Source organism: Enoplosus armatus, chromosome 20 (genome assembly GCF_043641665.1).
Source record: "Enoplosus armatus isolate fEnoArm2 chromosome 20, fEnoArm2.hap1, whole genome shotgun sequence".
NCBI lineage: Eukaryota > Metazoa > Chordata > Actinopteri > Centrarchiformes > Enoplosidae > Enoplosus > Enoplosus armatus.
The window spans coordinates 8145291-8169475 of record NC_092199.1 but is presented as its reverse complement, the minus strand read 5'-3'; the positions used below and the strand labels follow the sequence as shown (position 1 = coordinate 8169475).

The 24185-nt window shown below is 43.7% G+C and overlaps 2 protein-coding genes across 2 annotated transcripts; one reads left to right on the top strand and one right to left on the bottom strand.

The window, feature by feature from the left end:
- Window positions 1–422: 422 nt before the first annotated feature.
- kat6b (K(lysine) acetyltransferase 6B) lies at window positions 423–20938 on the top strand. Its single transcript, XM_070926637.1, has 16 exons — window positions 423–1040; window positions 5226–5334; window positions 6948–7063; window positions 7285–7366; window positions 7864–7993; window positions 8652–9613; window positions 10697–10818; window positions 11275–11387; window positions 11518–11659; window positions 11794–11955; window positions 12488–12581; window positions 14126–14357; window positions 14652–14811; window positions 15240–15521; window positions 16388–16685; window positions 16807–20938. Exons 1-16 carry the CDS (start codon window positions 423–425, stop codon window positions 19647–19649), a joined length of 6465 nt encoding a protein of 2154 aa, XP_070782738.1. The 3' UTR covers window positions 19650–20938.
- A 516-nt stretch (window positions 20939–21454) lies between these two features.
- On the bottom strand, window positions 21455–22875 carry LOC139302973 (dual specificity phosphatase 29-like). The gene is made up of 3 exons (XM_070926638.1): window positions 22694–22875; window positions 22390–22613; window positions 21455–21919 (listed from the first exon to the last, which is right to left on the bottom strand). Exons 1-3 carry the CDS (start codon window positions 22873–22875, stop codon window positions 21699–21701), a joined length of 627 nt encoding a protein of 208 aa, XP_070782739.1. The 3' UTR covers window positions 21455–21698.
- Between the last annotated feature and the right edge of the window lie 1310 nt (window positions 22876–24185).

Genomic DNA, 24185 nt, shown 5'->3' with positions numbered 1-24185 from the left:
CATCTGTTTTTATCCATCTGTTTCTCATGTTTTAACACATCTTAAAAGTCCTGCATTCCCCTAGCTTAGCCTGCATATCCAGTATGCTATAAGCTAGTTTATATAATGTGAATGACTAGCAGTTACTGGAGAGTTTGTAATTTTCAAATGTATGTGACCCATTTCTTTTTCCCCTTTAGATTTGATCTGGGATTGCATCAAAATAAAGCTCCAGGTCAGCTGATAACTACCATTGTGGAATTTACTCGTGACAACTTTTCCTCAAGTTCAATGTCAGATACCCAGGATTGAGAAGTAATATGTGGATGCTGGCGTGGAACATACGTTTTTGACCTTATTAAGGATGTGGATGTACCCAGTGTTCAGCAGCAGAAAGGGGGAATCTGTATGGATCTCATTTTTGTGAGTGTAATTGTTCAACCATGGTAAAACTTGCAAACCCTCTGTACACGGAGTGGATTCTTGAAGCAATACAGAAAATCAAAAGGCAAAAGCAGAGGCCCTCCGAGGAGAGAATTTGTCATGCGGTGGCCACATCGCATGGACTGGACAAGAAGACCGTCCTTGAGCAGTTGGAATTAAGTGTTCATGATGGCTCTATTCTCAAGGTTACAAATAAGGGGAGCGCCTCCTACAAGGACCCAGGAAATCCCGGGAGAGTTGGATCAATCCCGCCTGCAAATGTGTCTGTGCCATCAAAGGAATCTATATGGAATTCAAGCGATCTGCGCCATATTGATTGGAATAAAATACTTAAGAGGGCCATCGAGGGCCTGGATGATACCCATGGCTCCTCACTAAAGAACATCGAGAGGTATCTGAGGAACCAGGATGACCTCTCAAACATTGTTGATAACCCTGCTTTCCGGCAGAGGTTACGGCTGGCGGCCAAGCGGTCAGTTAACAACTGCAGGTTGTTAAAAAATGGCCCGCGATATAAGCTCAGCCATGGCAGCGCGGAGGGAAGGGGCTCCAGGTGTCCAAGTGCTTCCCCCTTGGTCCTGTCATCAGTGACACTCCTCCCCCATGAGCGAGATCAGGTACACACAACTTGGCCTCTGCATTCTCACTAGATCACCTCATGCTTATTACCCTGGACTTTGGTCCGTCATATGCTGCTGTCATCCTAAAGGGACATCTCAATGACCACAATAGTAAAATTCCTGCCAAAATATTCTTCTTATTAATGTGCTATTGACTTCAACCTTCTTACCCAGCTTTAACATGTAGAAAGCTTTATTTTCCAAGAACTAAGGACTTTTTTGGAACTTTTAACAGTGGCATTTCCATGATATCATTACCAAGGAGGAAGGGTGAAAGTTTGGGCCACCACTGAGGGGAATTTTCTTGATATGAATTTTACGATTGTGGTCTTAATCTTTGGGCTTGGCAGGTCAGAAACAACGCCATCTAGAGTGTGTCCTTTTGGGGCTGTGTTGCTGTGGGTCTCCATAATAAGAGGGCTTGGATAATCAGAAAGTCATGCTGACAGTGTGTGGTAGGCAGTCTGCTGTAGGCTTCCCACAGGTTATGTAACTCTAGCCTAATGACCTTAGGGGATGTGGCTGGTTGTCTTGTGAGTAGCAAAGCATTAGTGAACAGATCTGAGATATTTTATTGGTTACAAGGGCATGAGCATAAACTAGTCTTCACGTATAGTTCTGAGAAAGGGCAGCTGAAGTATGTGTGGTAGGACAGAATATTCTCAGACTACATGCTGCTGTTATGACCTTTGTGCTAACTGAGATGCCCCAGAGAGGAAATAAAACCATATAAACAAACTTCCAGGTTGCATTGTTTCTGCTGCTTTTGGCACCTCAGGGGTGGTTTATAGTTTGCAGAGATTGTGTCTCTATTACTGGTGCTTAGCTATAACACACACTGTAAACAAATGTCTGTAAAATGAGAACATTTTTGTACTTGCTTTGCAATTGTAAAACACTGTCAAGCGCAGGAGGGTGTTTCATGGAAAATAGTTTTCATTTTGTGGCCCTGTGTGCAGTGTACAGTCATCTACATAGTTTGTTGTGAAGGCTTCTTGCAGATCGTGTGTTGAGGCTCATCAAGATGAAGTGCGGTCTAATAGTTTATGCACAAGTTATGCAGCTGAAGTGGCTAGCAGCATCAGGCTATAGAGATGTCACCCTGCTCCCCACCAGTTTCACAGTGAATAATCAGGAAGCGACACCTTGATACTGCAGCCACAACTGTGACTGTGTCTGTGGTCAGGCCAAAAGTGAAACTGAGAACTGTTTAGAGACACAGTGTCCTGTGATGGTTCTCATAGCTGAGGAAGGCCTGCTGTTTTCCATTTGGAACATTTCAACCTATTGCTCCCGGCCTGATGACATCACCTAGCCCATCCAGGTTTACCGTTCACTTCAAAGGATGAGATGGCTCTGCCTGTTCAGTTGTTGAAGCACGAGTGTGTGTGTTGAGAATAAGAGATACTTTGAGGCAAAAAAGAGCAGTCTTGGTTTAGAGTTTATTAGATTCTGAAGAGACTCTGGCAGGAACAAAGGCAAGGAATGAGAGTTTTTTTCCTGCTGTGTTATGCAACCACTTGAGCGCTCTCTCTCTCTCTCTCTCTCTCTCTCTCTCTCTCTCTCTCTCTCTACCAGCAGTTTTCTAATAGGACCCCACCCCCTCACTCAGGACAGCCTGCTCTTTTGAAGCAGCATAATTTCCTGTAATGTACTTAATTTAGAATCCCCAAGTAAATCATCAGCATCTCTTCAGCTGTGTTTGTTTCCCTATTTTCGCATTTTTGTGCTGTGCAGATTGCAAATTGCTATTGGTTTTAATCACCAGGCCTGAGAATATTCCTGATGGAAATTAATTCTCCAGTTCCTGGATTAGACTTCATAGCTCAGTCAGTGGAGACTATGTTATGAAGTGAAGACTTATTAAAAAAAATACTTTAGCTATCAGCTCTGAGCATTTCATCAGCAGTATGCACTGGCTGCATATTAGCACTGATGTCTTATTAATCTCAAGCTCTTTACATTAATTTTCTTGCTTGTATCTGTAATTCTCTTGTAGAAATCATATTTATGATGTTTGTTTGCCCAAAATCAGAGTTTTAAGGCTCAAGAAAATAGTTAACTCAGTGATTTCAGTTTGCCTCTGCAGGCAACATAATAAAAATGACACACATGCACTTTTTATACATGAACAAGAAGTAATAACTCTTGAGTAATCACAGCACTGAGGCCTTGTTTTCAAATGCCTTTGGCTGCATCTTTTAGTAGTAATAACGTAGAATGGCTTGTGATCAAGGACAAAAACATTTCTCCATTTATCTCTGCTCTGAGCGAATGTGATTTGAACTTTGATGAGCCCTAAATTGACAGACTTTGAGCCGTCCAGTTAACAAAACATTGGGCTTATATGAAGGGCTGCAACTAACTATTGTTTTCATTATTGATTTATTGATCTTTTCAATTATTTGTTTAGTCTATTTAATATCTGAAAATAGTAAGTTCTAAGAACCATAGGTCTCATCTTCAATTTGGTTCTGTTGTCCGTCTAAAACCCAAAGATATTAAATTTACAATGATGAAAAAATCAGAAATCAGAAACCGGAGAATGTTTAGCTTTATAAATGACCTAAACAATCAATCAATACTCAAAATTGTTGGCAATAACATTTTTGTAGACCGCCAAATTGTTTCAGCACTTGTTATGTGCATTTGGATTATGAGGATTACTTAGAACCAGGCCTATTCAACGACATTACAGTTGCAGACATTACCAACTTAAATTTGAGCATCATGTATGTTATTTTTCTTCCTCAACATGCGCCAATATGAAAAACTGATTACCTCTGAGCCACAGTGTTATATCCTACAGGTGTAGCCTCATCACACTGTAGCATTTCAGTGTTTTTATGTCCATAATCACAGCTGTGTGAGCAGCAGTCGGCTTCTAATGCCAGTACCTGCTTTCAAATATTGACCTGGCAGGTTGGAAAATAGAGTAATCATTGATGTGGCAGTAAACTGCTTCCCCTCACCGTAACAACTAATTGATACAACAGCCAGGAACAATGACCAAATCCCCGCTATATCCTTGCTGCATTTTCCCCTGGGGTTCATTTGGATGGTGTGGCAGGTTGAAAGGATGCTCCTGTGTTGTGTTTGTTGACGGATGAAGAAAAAAAGAAAAAAGAACAAGATCTCACGTAATTCAGCAGTAGTTCAGGAGGAGGTCAGGACCAATAGAGATTTGGAGGTCACAAATTTTGTTGAGTTCAGGATGCTGATCTGCGTCATAGAAACCAGGAACTAATTATGGGCATCCCAAGAGTGCCCTTCAAAGCTCTAGTCAATTGACGAGGCCTTAGTGTGTAAACTGATGATGAGGTGCGTTATTTATGGTCACACCCTGTGAGTGTTATTTTCCGTTAAGAACTTCCTCTCAAGCAAGGAAGGAGGCAGCAGTTTGTTTGATTCTCCTCTGGAGGCTTGTGTATATGATCTCATATTTTAAGGGACACCTTATGAAAGCAATATTACGTCAGTCTGAGTTTAGTCTGATTGTGATTTCAGCCGAAGATTGGTTACAGTTTGACTGGCTGTTCTATGAAGAGGTGACACTAAGTCTTCCCCCAGTTTCCTCTGTGAAGTCAGCCTCTCTTCATTCTGAGTGATCAATGGGGAAATCCTCTTAAACCATGAGCTCCTATTTTACTTTTTCTGAACTTAACTGTAAGCCCTTAAATGAGTGTTTGTTCTGAGACTTGCAACATTTACAGTGGATCATGGCGGCAACAATGAGAGCATGTTTTATTATTGAGGTAATTTGATTACATGCTGGTTAATCCTTTCAGACTGGAGTGCAAGCTTTAAGAATTGGATTAAGCCCTTAAACTATGATTACTAAGATCACTTACCCATTCAGATGTAATGGATAAAGGAGGTGGATCGCAAACGCAGCATATCTCCGAGGATGAGATTCATATATTATTCATTTCTAGTCTGTGAGAAGTCAACTCTTTTTTCATTCTCTGAGCTCATGCTTGTAGTTCATATTTTTGTGGCTACATCATTAAAGCTCACACTGGTTTTATTGCTTGCTTTAACCAACAATATGTCTGCAGTGATCTCTAAAAGCCTGACAAGATAAAATGTCCGAAAGCAAACAGACTTTTTGAGCACTTCATTCACAGCCTGTGCCCGTGTCTGTTTTTTAAACAGTTTGTCTCTGTTTGTGTTCCCACCCAGCTCCGGGTCGACCCCATCCCAATATGCAGTTTCTGTCTTGGAACGAAAGAGTCAAATCGGGACAAGCGGCCAGAAGAGCTGCTGTCCTGTGCAGACTGTGGGAGCAGTGGTAAGTCGCCTTGTGTAACGCTTCGGTTTTTGGATGTTCTCACGAGCTATAACATACTGTAGTCTGGCAAAACTGTTAGTATGTTGGTAAAAGCTCACAAGCAGCAGTGTGAATGTATATGAGGAACAGAGGTGGGCGACATGATTAAAATCATTATCACAATATTTAGAAGAGTAGTTATTAGATATATATCACAATAGGGCATATATATGTGTGTGTGTGTGTGTATATATATATATATATATATATATATATATATATATATATATATGCAAAATCCCATGTAAAATATCAAAACGTGAATGACCAAAACGCTTCAGACAGTTTTTAACTAAAATTAGCTTGGAGTCGTTCATTCAGACCAGGGTGGGTGACATGGATAACATCTTCTATCAAGGTATCTGTCATGGTCATTTTATGTCACAACAAAGTTATATTTGTACTTACTTTATTGCTACATAGTTACAGCATGATATAGTGCATTTTCTGGAAATTCAGTTGGCTAAATGTTTATATAACTAGATGTAAATGTCTGTTTTTTGCCTGAAATACCTGAAAAATCATTGTACTTTATCACATTGATGCAAAAATCCTGCAAATCCAATATTTTCATAGAGCATTCCTGCTCATTGATGTGCAAAATTGCCTGCATTCACCTGATACAGCCAGAGATATCAAAGCTACCTTGGTATAAAGGTTATAGAAAAATCTGTGGTTGTTGACAAATTTCCATCATCATACAATTTACAGTATACTGTCATATCACGCTACCCCGGTAGCAGCAGATCTCTGCATCGGTTAGGCAGATGTCACATTCTTGCTCCACATTTTTCACTTGCCTTTAAGGGATTTAATGGAAGAACAATGTTCAAATTGAGTGGCTGAAGGGATCCAAATTGCTTGCAACCCTCAGTGGGCTCAAGAAGGGCAGATGCTCCATAAGTGGCCGTTAGAATCTGAAATCACCCAAGTAATTTTCACTCAATTCAGATTCTTCTTATAGAGCGCACCAGGAACAGCGGATCAAAGATCAACCCTTTTCCCACTGCAGATTGGTGGCATTTCCTTTACTGTTCTTTTGTTCCAGACAAAACTGCTAACCCCCCCATAAAATTACCCCTGCCAAGGAGTCATTTATGTTTGAACAATTATTTTAAATGCCATAAGGAATTGTTCTCCTGGTGACATTTTTATAGCTCAAATTTGACTAAGTAGCGTTGAGGTGGTTTTCATTAACCGCTCGTAGTGTACACAAATTGTGCTCTCACTGTAAAACAGCTGTTTTACAACCATGAGAGGGAGCCGGGTGAGGGAGAAGGCAAGCTTTTACATGACTTTCATGGATCGGCTTCCATTAGAATGAGTGCTGCTACTGTTTCTGCCTCATTAAGATCAAATTATCTGTAATTAGCGCCTCAGATGTTTGATCATACTGTTTTTAGCCACAACTTGTGGCAGGGAGGGGGGAGTGTTGCGGACATACAGGCCAACCATTGTTTTTGATGATGTAATTTGTTAATATTTAACCTTACTGTGTGAATAAGCTTGGTCTCTAGCTCTGTGACACAGTCAACGCTGGTAAAAATGTGCTAATATGCATTTTGCTTCTGAAGGGCATCCATCATGTCTGAAGTTTTCCCCTGAATTAACCTCAAATGTGAAGAGATTACGATGGCAGTGTATTGAATGCAAAACCTGCAGCTCCTGTCGAATACAGGGGAAAAACGCTGTAAGTATAATGTTGCACGCATCTTAACATTTTCAGTGTTGTTGGCTTGGAGGTAGATCTCATTTTGTGCATCCCTTAGGATTTGTTGGTTTTCCCTCAGATTTGTAAAGCCTCTCTTGTGCACAATTTGGCTTATTTTTCCAGAGGACTTTAAATGACAGGGGGTTGTTACATGTATGCAACAGGGACATCCCTCACACATACCTGCTGTTCCCTTTCAGGATGAGATGCTATTCTGCGATTCATGCGATCGGGGCTTTCACATGGAATGCTGCGACCCGCCGCTTTCAAGAATGCCAAAAGGTGAGGTGTTTACACTGTCTGGCTTCTCTGTTTCCCACTCTGCTGTCATTTCAAAGCCTTTTCTTCACAGACGGCCGTTTGGGGCTGTCACTCAGCGCACAGAGAGGCAGCGGTGGCTTATTAGGAGCTTTGCATGCATATCAAATTATTTCAGCATCCCCGGGGAGATTTGCTATCTCTGGATTACAGTACTGACCCTACAGCGAGGCTTGTAATGATGGCGCACGTACTGTAGTAGGACATTTGGCAGGCAATTCATACAAGTCACATAGCTTTGCTCAACAAGCTGACATGAAGTCTATTTCACTGGACAGAATTGACCCAATGTTTTTCTTATGGATTTTCGCTTTGTGCTGAGTAATTGATTGTCATTGTGAGCTGGTGGGATCCTCGCCAGCTCTCGGTATTAAAGGAAATGTTTCAAATGAATGTACTGTATGTCCTCTGAATTGATGAACCCACCCAAACGATACTCTCTGTGTTTGGACCGCCTCCAGGAACCTGGATCTGCCAAGTGTGCAGGCCGAAGGAGAATGGGAAGAAACTGCTGCACAAGAAAGCCGATCAGATCAAACGTCGATATGCAAAGCCAATTGGAAGGCCCAGAAATAAGCTCAAACAAAGAATGTAAGGGTGCTATAATCTAAATATTAGCAGTTTCATTTTGTTCAAGGGATATTCATATTGATAATAATAACTTGTATTCCAAGTTAATTGCCAAGATCTGGGAACATAGCAACATTGCTGAAAGGAAGTTAAATGGTAACAGTGAACGTTCCTGGTTCAACTTTGACCTACCACTGTTGCGTGCGATGTTTCCAGATCAGAGCAATTACTGTGGTGAGTACAATGTTATCATAACAGATAAAGATTATGGTCAAAACTACTCAAATAAGACCCGAGCTGTAATTAAGTTTTTTTTGGGGCCAAAATGTGTCGACTGCTCACAAAAAACACTTGATACTCACAATATGCACCAATAAGTAATCCGTGGTGTGCAGTGTGCAGTGGTGGACGAAGATCAGCAAAATGTAATAAAAGTATCAAAAGTAAAAGTGCTCATTATTCAGAGCAGTATCTTATTATACATTGTTGGATTAATATAATTGATGCATGAATGTGTGAGCAGTACTTTAATGTTGTATTATAATACAGTTAATACGAGTTAAGTACAAGTCGCTCAAAATTGTACTTAAGTACTTTATTTGAGTAAATGCACTTAGTTACAGTCCACTTCTGGCAGTGTGACCTTCTACACTAGACTTTGTTTTTCTTGTCTTCACAGGTCTGTAACCAGTGGTGACGGCTCCATGGTAGCACTTGGAGGAAGGGGGTCACCTGGTAGGGGTCAAAAGATTACCGTCTGTTCCACACCTTCATCTGGTCATGCTGCATCTGTGAAGGACGCCAGAGACAGATTGGCTGTTGCAGACCCCCGTTGTGCGGTCGACGCCACCCAATTCACCACTTCCACCCCCACCACCACTCCCCCCCTCACGCCCACCTCCACCCCAGCTACACTCACCGTTAACAAGAAAACCAAAGGGCTTATCGATGGGCTTTCCAAATTCTTTACCCCTTCCCCCGTGGGCCGTCGCTCGCGAGCTGTAGCCGTAAAGTCACCCGCCAAACAGTTAAGCTGTAGAGACAGGGGTCCACCCAAACTGTCCAAGCCACCAGAGCCGTTTGCCTTTGCTGCTGACGCCACTCAAAAGATAACCCCCTCGTCTTCTGCACTTCCTCCCGCTCCCACGTTGCCGGGTCTTAGCCCCCCCTCGCAGGTGTCCAGCAGCTCCACCTCTGCTAACTCGCCCCAGAGCTCCTCCAGCCAGTCTAGTGTTCCTTCCCTGAGTAGTCTCTGCAATAGCAGCCAACTTAAGGGACTGTTTGACGGACTCTCTCACATTTATACTACTCAGGGACAGTCGCGGAAAAAGAGACTACCTTGCTACGCGCCGCCTAAGCGCATGCACCATAAGCAGGATTCACCCCATGCGTCCAAAACGGGGCCCCAGCGCCTTGGAAAGAATGAGTTTAGTAAAAATAGGTTACACTCCACATCTGCTGGGCCGGCCCGACCCAGAGGACACCCGTTTAAGATGGTCAGTCATTTCAAGCGTAACCCCTTCCTTAAAAAGCACAGGACACTAGGCAGGCTGAGGTATAAAGTGGGCCCTCAGAAGGGAGCCCCCTCACCAGGAAAGGGAGACTTGACAGACGGAAGAATTAAGCCTGAGAATAATCATGGTAAGCAAGGCTCGAAACTCCAGCCAAGACCTGCGTCTCCACACCTTTAAGCTTCTTCTTTATTTTTTTAAAGCTTGACACTCGCAGTTATTTTTTTCCAGACTAGAGCTAATCTTTTCTTTGAGAAGACACGCTCAACATTCTAACAGACTACTAATCTTCTGCCTAATTTGAATTCTTTTAGTTTCTTAACCCAGTTTCGTTGCGTTTTGACTTTTTGGCTGCGGAGTTTACGTGGCTTCCATCCTCTCGCCCGTTGGCTTTTGTCATAGTGCATGGCCCACTAACTCCCTCATGTTACTCCTTGCTCTGTCCTTGACCCTCTGCAGTAGTGCGCACATTGTGATCACTACCTAGTCGAGGCTGTAGTCACATCAGCGCTCTTCCTCATCCCACCCTCACTCTTGAAATCTCTGTCTCCACTCAACCTCACTTCCAGCGGTCATTAGACACATACAACCCAGTGATTCACCCACCCAAGTTGACTCATAGCTGACGTGATGATTATAGCCAGAAGTGCAGGAGCGAAGGCACAGTTTGAAAAATAACACGTAGGAAAAACAAATGGATATATGTTACAAGCAGTTCTAAACAATATACTGCACAAACACTACTTAGCCCAACAGTATATATCCATAAATATGTTAATGACGCATCATGTCCACTTGTAATGGGTTTTTGTTTTGGTGGTTAAGTCATGCTGTTGATGTCTTTCATAAAATTACTGCCTGCTTTCCAACATCAGTTGCTTTTCATGTCGACACTCGCTCCCTTCACTGCATCTGCTTCTTCATTCATGGGAAACTGTCTTGGTGGATGACTAAGCACATGAAAGCGGTTACGCAATTAGAGTGATTTAGTTTCACTTCATTACATTAGGGATTTTCATATAAACATGCAAAGATGATACATTATGAAATTCCTCCGAGACACGGCCTCAAACAGGCTCAGCAGCAGTACTCACAGTATAAGCACATTTGCATAGAATGCATTTATGAGATTATTCAGCCACGGATGCTTCAAACAGGCCGGTGTTGATGTGCTATCTGACGTGTTGATGTCGTGTTATTGTGCCTGTAACAGGCCACAACGGGGAGCTGCGTGTGAAGCAGGAGGCCCAAGCCGACTTTGCGGCCATGTCCAGAGACCACGTCACAGAGGAGGACATTGAGACTTTCACGCATGTCCAGGAACTCGCTGTGCAGGTGAGAAAACCGGGGGAAAGGGCCTAAACAGCTTAAACATCAACTGGAAATTTAGGCTTAACTGAGCGCTTTGCAACTTTATTTTTATTGATATTTTCAACTTAAACAACAAGGTTAACATGGGCAACACAAAACTTGTACAGGATCTTGTAGGCACATATATATATTCAAATCTTTCCAGTATTTTACATATTGTTCAAATCATATTCTTGAGATAAAGTTAAGTAAAGACAAAATTTATTTAATTGAGAATTGCAGTCCAGTCGTCCTATGTTTGTAAGGTTTACCTTCAGCCATCTCCGCGTGATGTAGCCGGCCTTTGGCTTTCCCAAATATTATCCCAGTCATCCTTTTTGTCTCAATACCATTTTATGGACTGGTTATTAGAGACGCTGTAAGATTGAATTTTCTGGGTCACCACATTTATCCATTTGCTTTTATTAAATCTTTTCACAGAGAACTGGATCTCTGATGAGCACAGACTCCATGCGATGCCCTGCCGTCATTGAATTTGGGAAGTATGAGATTCAAACCTGGTACTCGTCGCCTTACCCACCTGAATATTCAAGGTAATGTTGCTTTTACGCGACTGATAATGCCAATTTCTTTGTTACTTGAGTTGCATTTTATTTCAATGTCCTTTTAAAAACCCTCTCACACTGAAGCACAAACCGCAGCTCTCCTTTTTGTCTTCGTCAGATTACAAAAGCTTTATCTGTGCGAGTTCTGTCTGAAGTACATGAGAAGCAAAAACATTCTCCAGAGACACACAAAGAAGTGTGGCTGGTTCCACCCGCCAGCCAATGAAATCTACAGAAAGGACGACCTTTCCGTATTTGAGGTCAGCTTCCCTTTACAGCAATAAAGCAATAACTGTATGCTGCATGAGATTCCACTGAATGGGTTCTGGGAGGAGGAGGGTAAAATGGGAACTGTTTGAACAGTGTCCTCTTGCTCTTTTTATTCCGTGTTTAGGTTGATGGAAATGTCAGCAAACTATTCTGCCAAAACCTCTGCCTGTTAGCCAAGCTTTTCCTGGATCACAAGACCTTGTATTATGATGTGGAGCCTTTCCTCTTCTACATACTTACAAAGAATGATGAGAAAGGCTGTCATCTTGTGGGTTATTTCTCCAAGGTAAGAATTACAGAGTGATTATATGGGAAATGAAGGAATACCGCACATCATTTTTTTTTTATGGTGATACTGATACAGTAAGACTTTGCTGTAATTTGTCCATTTTTGTAACATAAAATGATGGGATCGATTAGTCAAGCAAAAATGCCAAACATTCATTGGTTCCAGCCTCTAAAGAGTGAGACTTTTCTGCTTTTGTCTGTTTTACATCATTGTAAATTGATTATCCTTAGGTTTTGGACTTCAAAAAGCCATTTGAAGATGAGATTTTGGGGTCTGGCAAATGCATTTTTCACTGTTATCTGGCATTAAAAAAAAAAGTTATGACAGATTAACCGACAAAAAGACAAAATTGTCATTTGTTGTAGCCATAATACAGAACAGAGTGATACTTTTTAGTGAAAGCTCATCACCCTGTGTGTGTGGCGTGCATGCGCACGTGCACAGCTTCAGACAAGGACAATGGCAGGTGCAGTAAATTGCCAGCTTCAGCAGAGCTCTGACATACTTGATCTGTTTCTCCTTCCCTCAGGAAAAGCTTTGCCAGCAGAAGTACAATGTCTCCTGCATAATGATCATGCCTCAGTACCAAAGGCAAGGATTTGGAAGGTTCCTTATTGATTTCAGTAAGTTCCTTAATGCTTTTTTAGACCACTGAACTGAGTTTTTTTTTTTTCTTTCATTGGTCCTAACAAACACTTTCAGATTAAGGGGTGGATTTGTAGCTTGTGGCAAGGTGCTGTTATTTGGTTAAGGCTTTGAAGTAGCCTAATCAAGAGCATTCATGTATAGTGCTTAGGCAATCACAGAAGATTAGGAGTGAGAAACATTACATTCTGGCTGCATACATTATTTGATGCCCAATAGTATTTCACCTAATCATTGCCTGAAGAGCTTTTTTGATAGAAAATGCCCCCATTTCTCTCTCCTTGACTTGTGATGAGGTGTCGAGGCTGCTTTTATGTTTTAGTACAGTAAATTCAACACATACAATATTTAAAGCCTTGTGGTCCACTTATGAAAACAGTTGCTGCCTTGAGTGGATTTCTGTGTTCAGGCAGGCAGTTTTTTGTCATTATAGGCATTTTATTGTTTTCAAGAGTTGTCTCTTCACAGAGTTTGTGTGTGATGAAGAGAAGGAAAAGGAGCGAGTGCCGCGTGGGCGGGCGGTAATGGAGCATTTGATTTCCTGTTCACTTTGGGAGCCATTGAGACACAGAGATGCAAGAGGATCTGTGATATTGAGAGTGTGCTGATAACAAAGACAGGGATTAAGGGAGATTGAACACAGCTGAGTTCTGAGCTCTTTGAAGGCTTTATTGGAAAATGTAGCTTTGGAGCTGGAAGTTGTTTAGATTAAGATTTTCTGTTATATTGGATTGTATTAGAGGAACACTTTGTCTCAGGTAGCTCTGAGAGCAGAGCATTAGTGGGTGCCTGTGTGAAAAATGTTCTCTTTCAAATCATAATTCAAAGGACGCGGAGTAGCTCTTTTGTATTGGTTTATTAATGATAACATACTTGTAAAATGTCACGAAATTAAATATGACTTTTTTTCGATTAATTTATTTGAATATTCATCGCTAAGTGTTTGTTATCACAGGCTCCTCTTCTTAGCTTTAGTAATGAATATTGTCATGATTACTGGAATATTATGTGTTCACTGTTTGGTGATTAGATTTGCTTGTTTGGTTCTCGGTAGTGGGTGCACATTAAAAGGCATTAATTAATTTCATGCCGCTCATAATGGATGACCCTTGACAGGGCCGCTATAAAGCTAATTACACACAGATACATATTAGTATTAGGTTTTTTTTCTTGTTCGTTATCTCTCCTAAGTGCAGTCTCTTGTGAGCAATGACATCCAGCTGCTTCTCTGTTTCGCTCTGTCGCTTTGTTTCCTCTTTACTCCCCTCTTTCAACCTCCTTTGTTGCCCTTGCCAGCATGTATCATAGCTTCTGACAGAGGTTGAAGGAGAGGAAAACTGATTGCCTCGCCTCCCTTTATACTATTTGAAGGTGAAATCCCGACCATGGTCCGGTGTCACATCCTTACATTAATATGTAATCCATACGGGAGGGGATGTAGGGTCTGAATTGCAATCTGAAATAACAGCAGCCTCTAGCTTGACTAAAGCATTTTGTTTTTGTTTGAATCTTGTCTTTTTAGGTTACCTTCTCACCAGGCAAGAAGGACAAGCCGGCTCCCCGGAGAAGCCGCTGTCAGATCTGGGTCGCTTATCCTACCTGGCATATTGGAAAAGTGTCATACTGGAGTACCTTTATAAGCACCCAGATAAACACATCAGTGTTAAAGGAATAAGCAGGGCCACTGGGATGTGTCCACATGACATCGCCGCTACTCTCCAGCAGCTCGGCATGATTGACAGACAGGATGGCAGGTCAGTTTCCGAGCCGCAGTCTCCTTCAGCCTTTGCTGCCGCTTCTGTATGCTGTCTGACTTATCCAGGCCAGCGGGGTATTTTTAACAGCGTCTCCATTAATGCCGCTGAATATTGACAGAAGTAAGTCAGGTTAAGCACCCCCAAGGACAAGGTGCACCTGCTGTCCCAAAGAGCTCATCTTTGTGCTCGTATTTAACCACACGTCACCCTCTGTCTACCTTCTGTCTAGCCTGGCTAGTGCTTCACTCTTTTGTGGACATGAACTCACGGGCTTTTCTCACTGTGACCTAGGATTGTGTTGATCAGAAGAGAGCGATTGATTCAGAGGCACAAGGAGAGCCTGAGGGCTAACCCGCATCGGAATGAAGTGGACCCCGACGCCCTGCGCTGGACACCTTCCACCACCCTCAACGCCGTCCTGTCTGAGGAGGAGAGGGAGGCAGAGATGGATGTAGGTTCCCTTGTTCAATCAAGAGACACTAGTTATTTGTTTACACTTGCCTACAGGGCTGTTAGTGGATGTCTGTTTGATTAGCTGCGGAGTTCAAATAGAGGCCGTTAATGGGGAAAGCATTCTCACTGTCAGCAGGCATCTAATGTTGTGCAAAATTGCCCTAAATCAGTTCACTTCATAATTGATAGTGCTGAATATTCCATGAAATGCAATCTTTCCACGGTTGCTTAACAGAAATGTTTCCTCCATGACGGGCAGACATCCAATCAGGACGCTGTTCTTATTATCAGGAGAAACCTGCAGTGATTCATTTGTCATGATGTTAATTCCAATCTCTTGTTTTCCCATTAGCCTCATTGCTTAGATGTTGGAGCTGTGCGTGCGCCTTTCCTAGAGATAATGCGTCTTGTCTGTTTAATTACCAGGCTGAGCGGCTGAAGGAGCAGGCCAGTTGCTGGGAGAAGGAGGAGAGAGAGGGCTACATGATGACTCACGGTAGTCGGCAACCTCTCACGAAGGTCCACTGTAAGATTCCCTACAGGACCTACGAACGCCGCCCTGCACAATCCTGGACCAGGCGCATCCAGCAGTCAGGGGAAGTGAGTGATGACGAAGCTGATGACGACGACGATGATGACTCCGATGGCTCAGATGGCTCACCACCCATCCTAACAAAAGCCCATGCGATGCTTGCAGCCAAGAGAAAGGTGACTTTTATTGTTTGTTGATGTGAATCATGCCTCTTTTGCATAACCACAAGTCAGCTATTTTCCCTAGTGGGATTATCTCATTGATTATCTAGAGTTTTATTCTAGGACAAAGTGGAACTGAATGTATATCATTAGATATTTTCCTTCATTAGGGACTATGTTGTGTACTCTAGTGAGATGGAAAGGTTTGATAAATATTCATGAATTCAGTGGAGGGTTCAGTGGTTTCCTCCTGTCTTCTGGAGCCTCCCTGTGTGCCTGCAGCTGTAGATAATAGATTGTGTTTTCACTGCTGGTGTCGAGACTGTGCAGGCTAAACCTTGTACTATTGTCAATGGTCATGGTTAATTTACTGCCCTCCTCTGTGCTTCTCACATCTGTTCTGTCTATATGGCACTGCCCCCTTGTGCTGGAGATAATATTACAGCTGGGTGCATGATGTCAGCGAGACCTTTTCAACAAAAACAGTATGGAAACCAGAAAAGAACGACACTGGCTCCTGGAGTTTATTTAGTGCATTAGTTACAGTATTGATTTCACATTCTTCTTGTGAAGGATTTCAGAGAGGAGAGCGGTTGAGTCGGAGGCAGCCGATGGGAAACAACTGGAGAATGTAAAATATAGACTGTGGTTTCTGCTTACTCTGCCTGTCTCATTTGTGGTTTTCCACACCAGGCTGCATTGCTCAAACATTTAGTCTCACAGTGTGGTTTTAACATTTTACATTTAGCACAAAAGCCTGAATGAATTTTTGCTATAACCTCATGGAGGTCATCCACCTAGTGCCCTAGTTTTCAGTCTTTACAGCTCGACTCTGATGGAGGTTTTATTCTCTTTTCATTGGTTCTTCATTTATGTTTCAGAGAACCATTGTGCTCAAGAAGAGAGGGCGTAAGAGAAAGAGAATAAACAGCAGTGTAACAACGGAAACCATCTCTGAGACAACAGAGGTGCTGAACGAGCCGTTCGATAACTCAGAGGATGAGCGTCCTATGCCCCTGCTGGAGCGCACCTGCAGAGTGGGCGAGATGGAGGAAGAAGAGGAGGAGGAGGAGGAAGAACAGGAGGACAAGACACCGATTACACCAATGAAGCGCCGGAGAGGACGCCCGAGGCTGGAGAAAAATGCACAGAAAGACAATCGTGAACACTGGAATGAAGGTATTTGCATCTTGACTGTTGTAAAACGGTGTACTAAATGATTTCTCCTAAAAATGTTTTATAGCAGATTATTCTATCTCTCAGGCAAAACATTAAAGGTTTTGTTTTTTGTTATCTGCAGGAGCTGACGTCCTCTCTAAGAGACCCAGCAGACCCCGTCCGGTGAAACGAAAGAAAGGCTGGCCGAAAGGAGTGAAACGTGGCCCTCCTAAATGGAGGCTAAAGAATGAACGAAAGATGGGCTTCAAGCTCAATCTCTACACACCCCCTGAAACCCCAATGGAGGCAGAGCAGCACCATATTCAGACTGAGGAAGCGAAAGGGGAACCAGACCACGATATTGTCAGCGCAGATGAGGGCAGCAAAGCAGGCAGAGGCTCGGCTAGTCCAGATATAACGCTAGAGAGGCTTCCTTCTGAGCCCCCAAGTCCTGCTGACCATGGTTCCCAGAAGTCGAGCTCCCCTGAAGGATCGCCCGTGGCTTCTCCGGTCTGCTCACCTGCCGCCTCTCCTGGCGCCATGTCCCCAAGGCCTGAGGAAAGATGTGATTCCCCAGCACCACCTGAAGATTACCAGCAAGAGAGTGAACACCGGCAGGACTCCCCAGCCAAAGATGTGGAACACAGCACAGTGGGTGCTGTATCACTGGAAAATGACAATGAGGAAGATGAGGAAGAGGACAGGCAGAGAACTCAAATAGAGGATCAGGATGCAGATGATGAAGATGACAGTCACAGCAAGACAGCAGAACCTGAGAGCAGCAAAGCCGAGTTGGAACAGAGTTCGAAAGAAATACCCGAGTGCGCCCCACCTTTTTTAGATCCAAAAGAAGACAATGACTCTGAGCTGAGTCAGCAGGTTTCTACAGTACCGTGTAGTGAAGAGGAACCAGCTACCGCTGCAGAAAGCATCCAAGAGGCCGTGACAGAAACGACAGTAGCAACACCACCACCTGAAGCTGTAGCAGTCGCTTCGGTAGCAGCTGTAGACTCTGATAACCCTGTAGACTCTGAGTCAGAGGAAGAGAGCACGCCCAGTCCTTGTCCGGATCACCCACCTCCTCCGCCTGCAGAGAGGCAAACACTCAGTCCCGTGCTGAGGGAGGATCCCCCAATCTGCACAGAGATTGACTCAGAGACAGCTCAAGCTGTTCAGTCCCTGACGCAGGAGACTGAGCGGGAGAATGTTTTCCAGGAGTGTGTGGAGAGTCAGGAGCCCTGCAGGACCCTGCAGACCTACACTCACGTGGCCCAGAGCCCCCAGCTCACCTCGCTGGATGACTGCCCCCAGTCGGACCACAGCAGTCCCCTTTCCTCGGCGCAATCCCATCCCAGCCAGTCGGTACGCTCTGTTAACAGCCCGGCGGTCTCCATCCTGGAGAGCGGCTACACTCAGATCAGCCCTGACCACAGTGCCATCTCAGTGCCCTCGCTCCACAACATGGAGACAAGCCCCATGATGGATGTGCCGTCGGTGTCGGATCACTCGCAGCAGGTGGTGGACAGCGGCTTCAGCGATCTGGGCAGCATCGAGAGCACCACCGAGAACTACGAGAACCCCAGCAGCTATGATTCCACCATGGGGGGCAGCATCTGTGGGGCGGGCCCCTCCCAGAACAGCTGCTCCTATGGCAGCATCCCCCCCAGTGGCCTGGCCCAGAGCAGCTGTGCCGTGAGCCAGCAAATGGCTGCCGTCAACCCCGGCAGCTGCGGCATGATTCAGCAGAACAGCCTGAGCTCGCCGCCGCACTGCAACGTCAAGTCGCCACAGGGCTGCGTGGTGGTGGAGAGGCCTCCCAGCAACAGCCAGCACAGCCAGCACAGTCAACACAGCCAGCGCAGCCAGCACAGCCAACACAGTCAACACAATTCCCACAGCAGGCACGGCCCACACAATCAACACAGCCAACACAATCAGCACGGCCCACACAATCAGCTAAGCCAGCACAGTCAACACAATGCCCACAACCAGCATAGTCACCACCACAATCACCACCTGCAGCACAATCAGCTCAGCCAGCACAATCAGCACGCTCAGCATAGCCTTCACAATCAACACAGTCAGCACAGCCAGCAGCAGCCCATGGCACAGTGTGCCATACCCACCAACTTTACCACCACCATGCAGCTGGCAGACATTCCTGAATCTGGCAACCCAAACTTCGCCCTCTATGAAAGGATCAACCACCAGGGGGAATATGGCAGCGGGCACTACTCTCAGTCGTCTGGCCTCAGTCTGGCCAAACTGCAGCAGTTCACCAACACGTTCATAGACCACCCTCACTCGCTGCCTTTCAACCACTCGGCCTCACACCCCATCACATCTTATGCAAACACCCCTTCGCTGTCCTCTCAGCACTCCAGCCTGGTCTCCTTGTCCCAGACCCCGCATCGAGTCCCCAACCCACAGGTGCAGGCCACCATGACCCCGCCCCCGAATCTCAGCTCCCCGCCACCCATGATGCTACAGCGTAACATGGGCATCCCGCCCTCGCAGCGGATCCAGCCCCAAATGGCCTCCAAAAGTCACATCTCGGCACGCTCCAAGTCGGCCCCGCTGTCGCACCACCAGCAGCAGATGTACGCCCGGCCGTCGCAGACTGTGGCCATGCAGGCGCCATCCAGGACGCTGGCCGCCATGCCGCGCATGAACATGAGCGTGAACATCATGCCGGCACCAGCCTACAATGTCAACTCCATGAACATGCCCTCCCTCAACGCCATGAATGGTTACAGCATGAGCCAGCCCATGATGAACAGTGGCTACCATGGCAACCATGCCTACATGAACCAGTCACCCCAGTACTCTATGCAGATGGGCATGATGGGAACACAGCCATACCCCCAGCAGCCCATGCAGGCTCCACCACATGGCAACATGGTGTACACTCCAGCTGGTCACCATGGTTACATGAACACAGGCATGTCCAAGCAGTCCCTGAAAGGGCCTTTCATCAGGCGGTAACTCTCCGCAGGACTGAGCTGTCTCTTCTCACGTGCATTTTGCTGTTTAAAGATGCACTGATCTGGCCTTTTTTTTTTCTTTTTTTGGTGTCTTTTTGTTATTTGTTTATTACTTAAAAACCAGCAGCAGCACTTGGAAAGAATGCAAACATTTTCATCAATGAGTAAACTTTGAAGCTAATGTTAAAAAGTATTTTTGTTTCTCCAGATGGGAAGCCTTACATCATTACGATGAAAATCTATTTAATTAGTGTTAGTGTCTCTGATGTGTCTTTAGAGCAGGCGGGTTCAGAGCTCAGAGGTAGAGATTTCATCAGTGGTCTTGCAGTCGTGTAGCAGCCTCAAATGAAGCCATTTAATGTGCCTGCTACAAGTGGAGTTAGTGGCTGTTTGAACCTGTTCAGTGTACCTGTCTAACAGTGCTGACAATTAGTTTGTACTATACTCATGCCTTTGTATATTTAAATTATTGTACTTATTTTGTAAAGTGACAACTAGCATGCTTCAGTCTCTGTTAGTGACAGTGCATTGAGTAGTACTGTACAAGTGTTGTGCTTAATAGCAAGCCATTTTAAAGATATCTGGCCTTTATTAGGTTTCCCTCCACAGGGAGAAAGATGAAACTATATTTTGTTAATTCTAATAATGTAAAAAAATGTAAACTTAGTCCTGTTTTCTGTTCGGTTTGAGAGGTTTTATTGCTATGTATGTATAATTCTGAAGTCTTTTGTAACAGATCTCCTTGAGGCAGCTTTCTGTTTAATAAAGCAGACTGATTTCTGTCAAAATAACAAAGCATATCTCAGTGTTTGTACCCTGAAAAATTCTAAAACATTTCAAAGTGTCCAGAAGTGTGGCAGAATTTAAAAGAACTAAATGATTATAACAATGAATAACAATAAAGAAAATATAAATTTAGTCCAAAGTTGATATTTTACATAATGCCTTTAAAGCTACGTTTTCATTCCATCTGTAGATTTGTTTTCTATCTTTATAAAATGTTGGATTTATATTTTACCGAAGTGTAGAAGAATAGAGCCTGTGAATAGACCAAACTAAGCTAATGGATTGCATGTAAAACGCAACTTGTACTTGTGTTTTTGTTTATATTGCTCTTTTGTAGCCTTTGTACCTGTACAGAGTTGCTGGTAAGAACAGGGGGGAAATACCTGGCTATGTGCACAAAAATCGGACAGAATGACATTCTTGTATTTATGACTTTTCTCCTTTTGTCAGTTACTTAAAATGCTGTACATTTTAGCATAAGAATAAATTATGATTGACCATGTACTTTGATTGTTCTCCTTTTAATTTGAAACATTTACTAGCCTGACGGGTGTCACAGAAGGAGAGATAGATTTTGAATTTGTGGTAATCCAGGCAGCTGTTTTCTCTGCAGAAAAGTTATTTTAAAATAAAAAGAAGTGAAAAGGGAAGCTTGACTTGGACTTGACTGCTCTGAGACTTGATTTTACTTGAGATTTCACCCTCTAAAATCTTGACTTGATAAGCTAAAATATTATCTCAAGTTTTTACCTGGTAAATACCCATGAAAGTAAAAAACAAAAACAAATGGGACAACAATAGGCAGGCTTGCATTGCCACACACGTTCAATATTTAATTATTAGGCCTCTGCACTAAAAGGAACTTGTCACAGTTAGTAAAAAACATGGTTAACACAACTTTAAAAGGGAATATGTTCAAATGCCGACAGCATTAATTCCTGAAATACTTCATGAAATTTGCATATTTAGACTTGTGACATAACTTGAATTGCCCTCAAGGACTTGAGACTTGATTGGACTAGCACTGGTAGACTTGAGCCTCAACTTGGATTTGTCTCAAATTACTTGAGACCTAAATTGGATTTGAATGACTTGCAGTGATAGACCTGGTACTTGACCAGGACTTGTATCGAATTACTTGGGCTATGACTTGGACTTGTCTTGAGCCAGAGACTTTTATTTGTCCCCGATGACTTGAGATTGGACTTGGACTTGTCACCAATGACTTTAGGCTTGACCTGAGGCTCAGCTTGCCCCACAAGTCCTACAGTTGGCTCTGCTCTGTAGAGTCTTGCCTTTTCTCCAGGAGGTGCATGTCCAGCTCTCTCAGCTGTTTCAGGAAGCCCCAGTTGGGGATGATCCGCCTGCGGTTTTTCACATGCTCAATGGCGTCGACCACCGTCATCTTCTCACAGATCATGAGGTAGGCGAGGAAAAGTGTGGCGGACCGACTCCTTCCCATCACACAGTGCACCAGCAGTTTATCTGAAGACACATAAGTCAAACAATCAGGGAATAGATACAATGCATGTTTATTTTTATGTCAATTTAAAAGGTCAGTAAATTTTTTTCACTTTCCTACTGGTCTATCTAAACTGCAGAAAGTTTTTCTTCCACCAAATTTCATTTGTGGTTGTCAAAAGAATAGAAAACTTTCCAGAAACAATAACTTAAATGAAAAAGTCTGTAGAAAATCCCTTAAAACCAGGACATTGTTCCTGAAAAATATGCAGTTATTAACACGAGTTTTTCAAATGTAGTTTCCATTTCTTGGAGCTCGACAAACAAAAATTCCTTTTGTGCCAATATGCAAGGTATACAAGGAACATCTCAAAATCCCGGTGCCTGCAACCAAAACGTTTTGCCATCGACTCAATACAATGGAGGTGAATCAGATTTCAATTGTTCTCAAACCATTGAAAAGCATTTGACCCTTGAATTGTGTGTCCTCTTACTCTGAGGATTGCTCAGTGTCTCTTCTATAAACCGGGCAGCAGAGGAGAAATACTGGCTGAGGTCAAAGGTTGTGACGTCTTCTGCTACTACGCCATAGTAGACGATGTCCATGTCGCTGTAGTAACCGGCTCCGGTGTCCACGTTGTTCCACGTTCCCTCTGCTGCATTCAAGATGTGCGTAATCCCCAACCTCTTCAGATTATGCTTGTTCTTTGCAGTCTGCCTGCAAGAAGCCGAGTGAATTATTGTTTTAATCCTCTATTATTTTATTCAGTTTAGTAATTTAATACTTTTTTTACTTACTCGTCCCCGATGTAGACATTAGGCCAGACCTCGTTGACATGAGTGTAAGCCACACTCCCACGGTTGAGGATTTTCTCCAGCTCATAGCCCCCAGGTGTGACATATTCATCCACTGGACTGGATTCCTCTGCTGCCTTTGTAGCATTTATCTTGGTGCCAGTCTTTGACTTGTGAGAAGCCATTTTCTCACTGTGGCTTCCTCTCACACATGATTTATTAGCTTAAGGCGGAAAAAGAAATACCACACTTCCACTTTTCTCCCTCTACAATCATGAAAAAGTGCAGTTTTGTTTTTTTTGTTTTTCACATGCATCTCCAACACCACTCACCAAGAAATTGAAGTCCTTGGTCTTCCTGCTTGAGAATTTTGTTTTCATCATCCTGGCAGCTTGTTGTGAAGCAGTCACTTAAAGGCAGAACACGGTGAGGTTTAATTCTGGCAGGCTCAAGTCAGGGCACAGATTGTATAACCGCTCTGTGACGGGCATCAAATGCAGAGGATATTTTTAGGGCTGTGATGTGGCGGGCCCCTGACCTTAGCTGCCACGTTCCTTGCCTGTGGGGAAAACTTCCACCCAGCCAGTCCCTGCCATCCACTTCTAAACACACAACTTTAATCTCCACTGCTGGCAGGAAGCCGTGCTTATCCAAACTTTGCACTTGCCAAAGGATACCCATATTCACTGGAGTGAACAGGGCACTCGGAGCTTTTGCTCAGTCGTATGAGCGACTCCTTGAAATTGTGTCAGTCTCTCTTAGCCTTTCTGCATATCTTCAGACACCGGGAGAAACCGTGTAAGCGCTGCCTCACAACACCCGTTAAGGATGTTCTGCATTTTCTGGAGCCTCTCTGGGCCAAAAGAGAACTGAAATGTGTCAGACTGTTAGACAGATGAGGTTTTTCACAGGATGGCACATGTCTTTGATTCCCCGTTATATGATATGCATGGTCCATTCAGTGATCTAAATGCGAGCCCCCAAAGTGAGAGTGTGATGATGACTGTATTGCAGAATGGCTGGATGAAGCTGCTAACATGTCAGACAGAGTTTTCACACCATCAGACTCCTTTATTTTTCCCTCATATCTTCATACTCTGCCATCATTCATTCTGACAGTGAAATCATTAAACCTGTGATATCCAATTCCTTTTATTTTGACAGCATCTCTCTCTCTCTTTCTCCCAGTGTGCTCTGGAGAGCATCTCTTATTAAGATGGCTTCAGCGTTTCATCTCTTTTCAAAGTCTGACCTGAATCTGTATACACTCTCAGAACCATGCTGGCATATTTTTATCATCTTGTATCAAGCCTCTTTAGACATCACAGTTTTAACTGTACGGCGCTGGATTGCAGCAGTTAAGACACAGTATTTTGAGAAATGTGAATATATAAGTGGAGCATTGTTTATTTATAGGAATACGCTGTCTTTGTGTTGTTCAAGTGCAGCAGGGGTTTTGGCAGTTGTGCTACATTTGTTTTAATGGCCTCTGTGA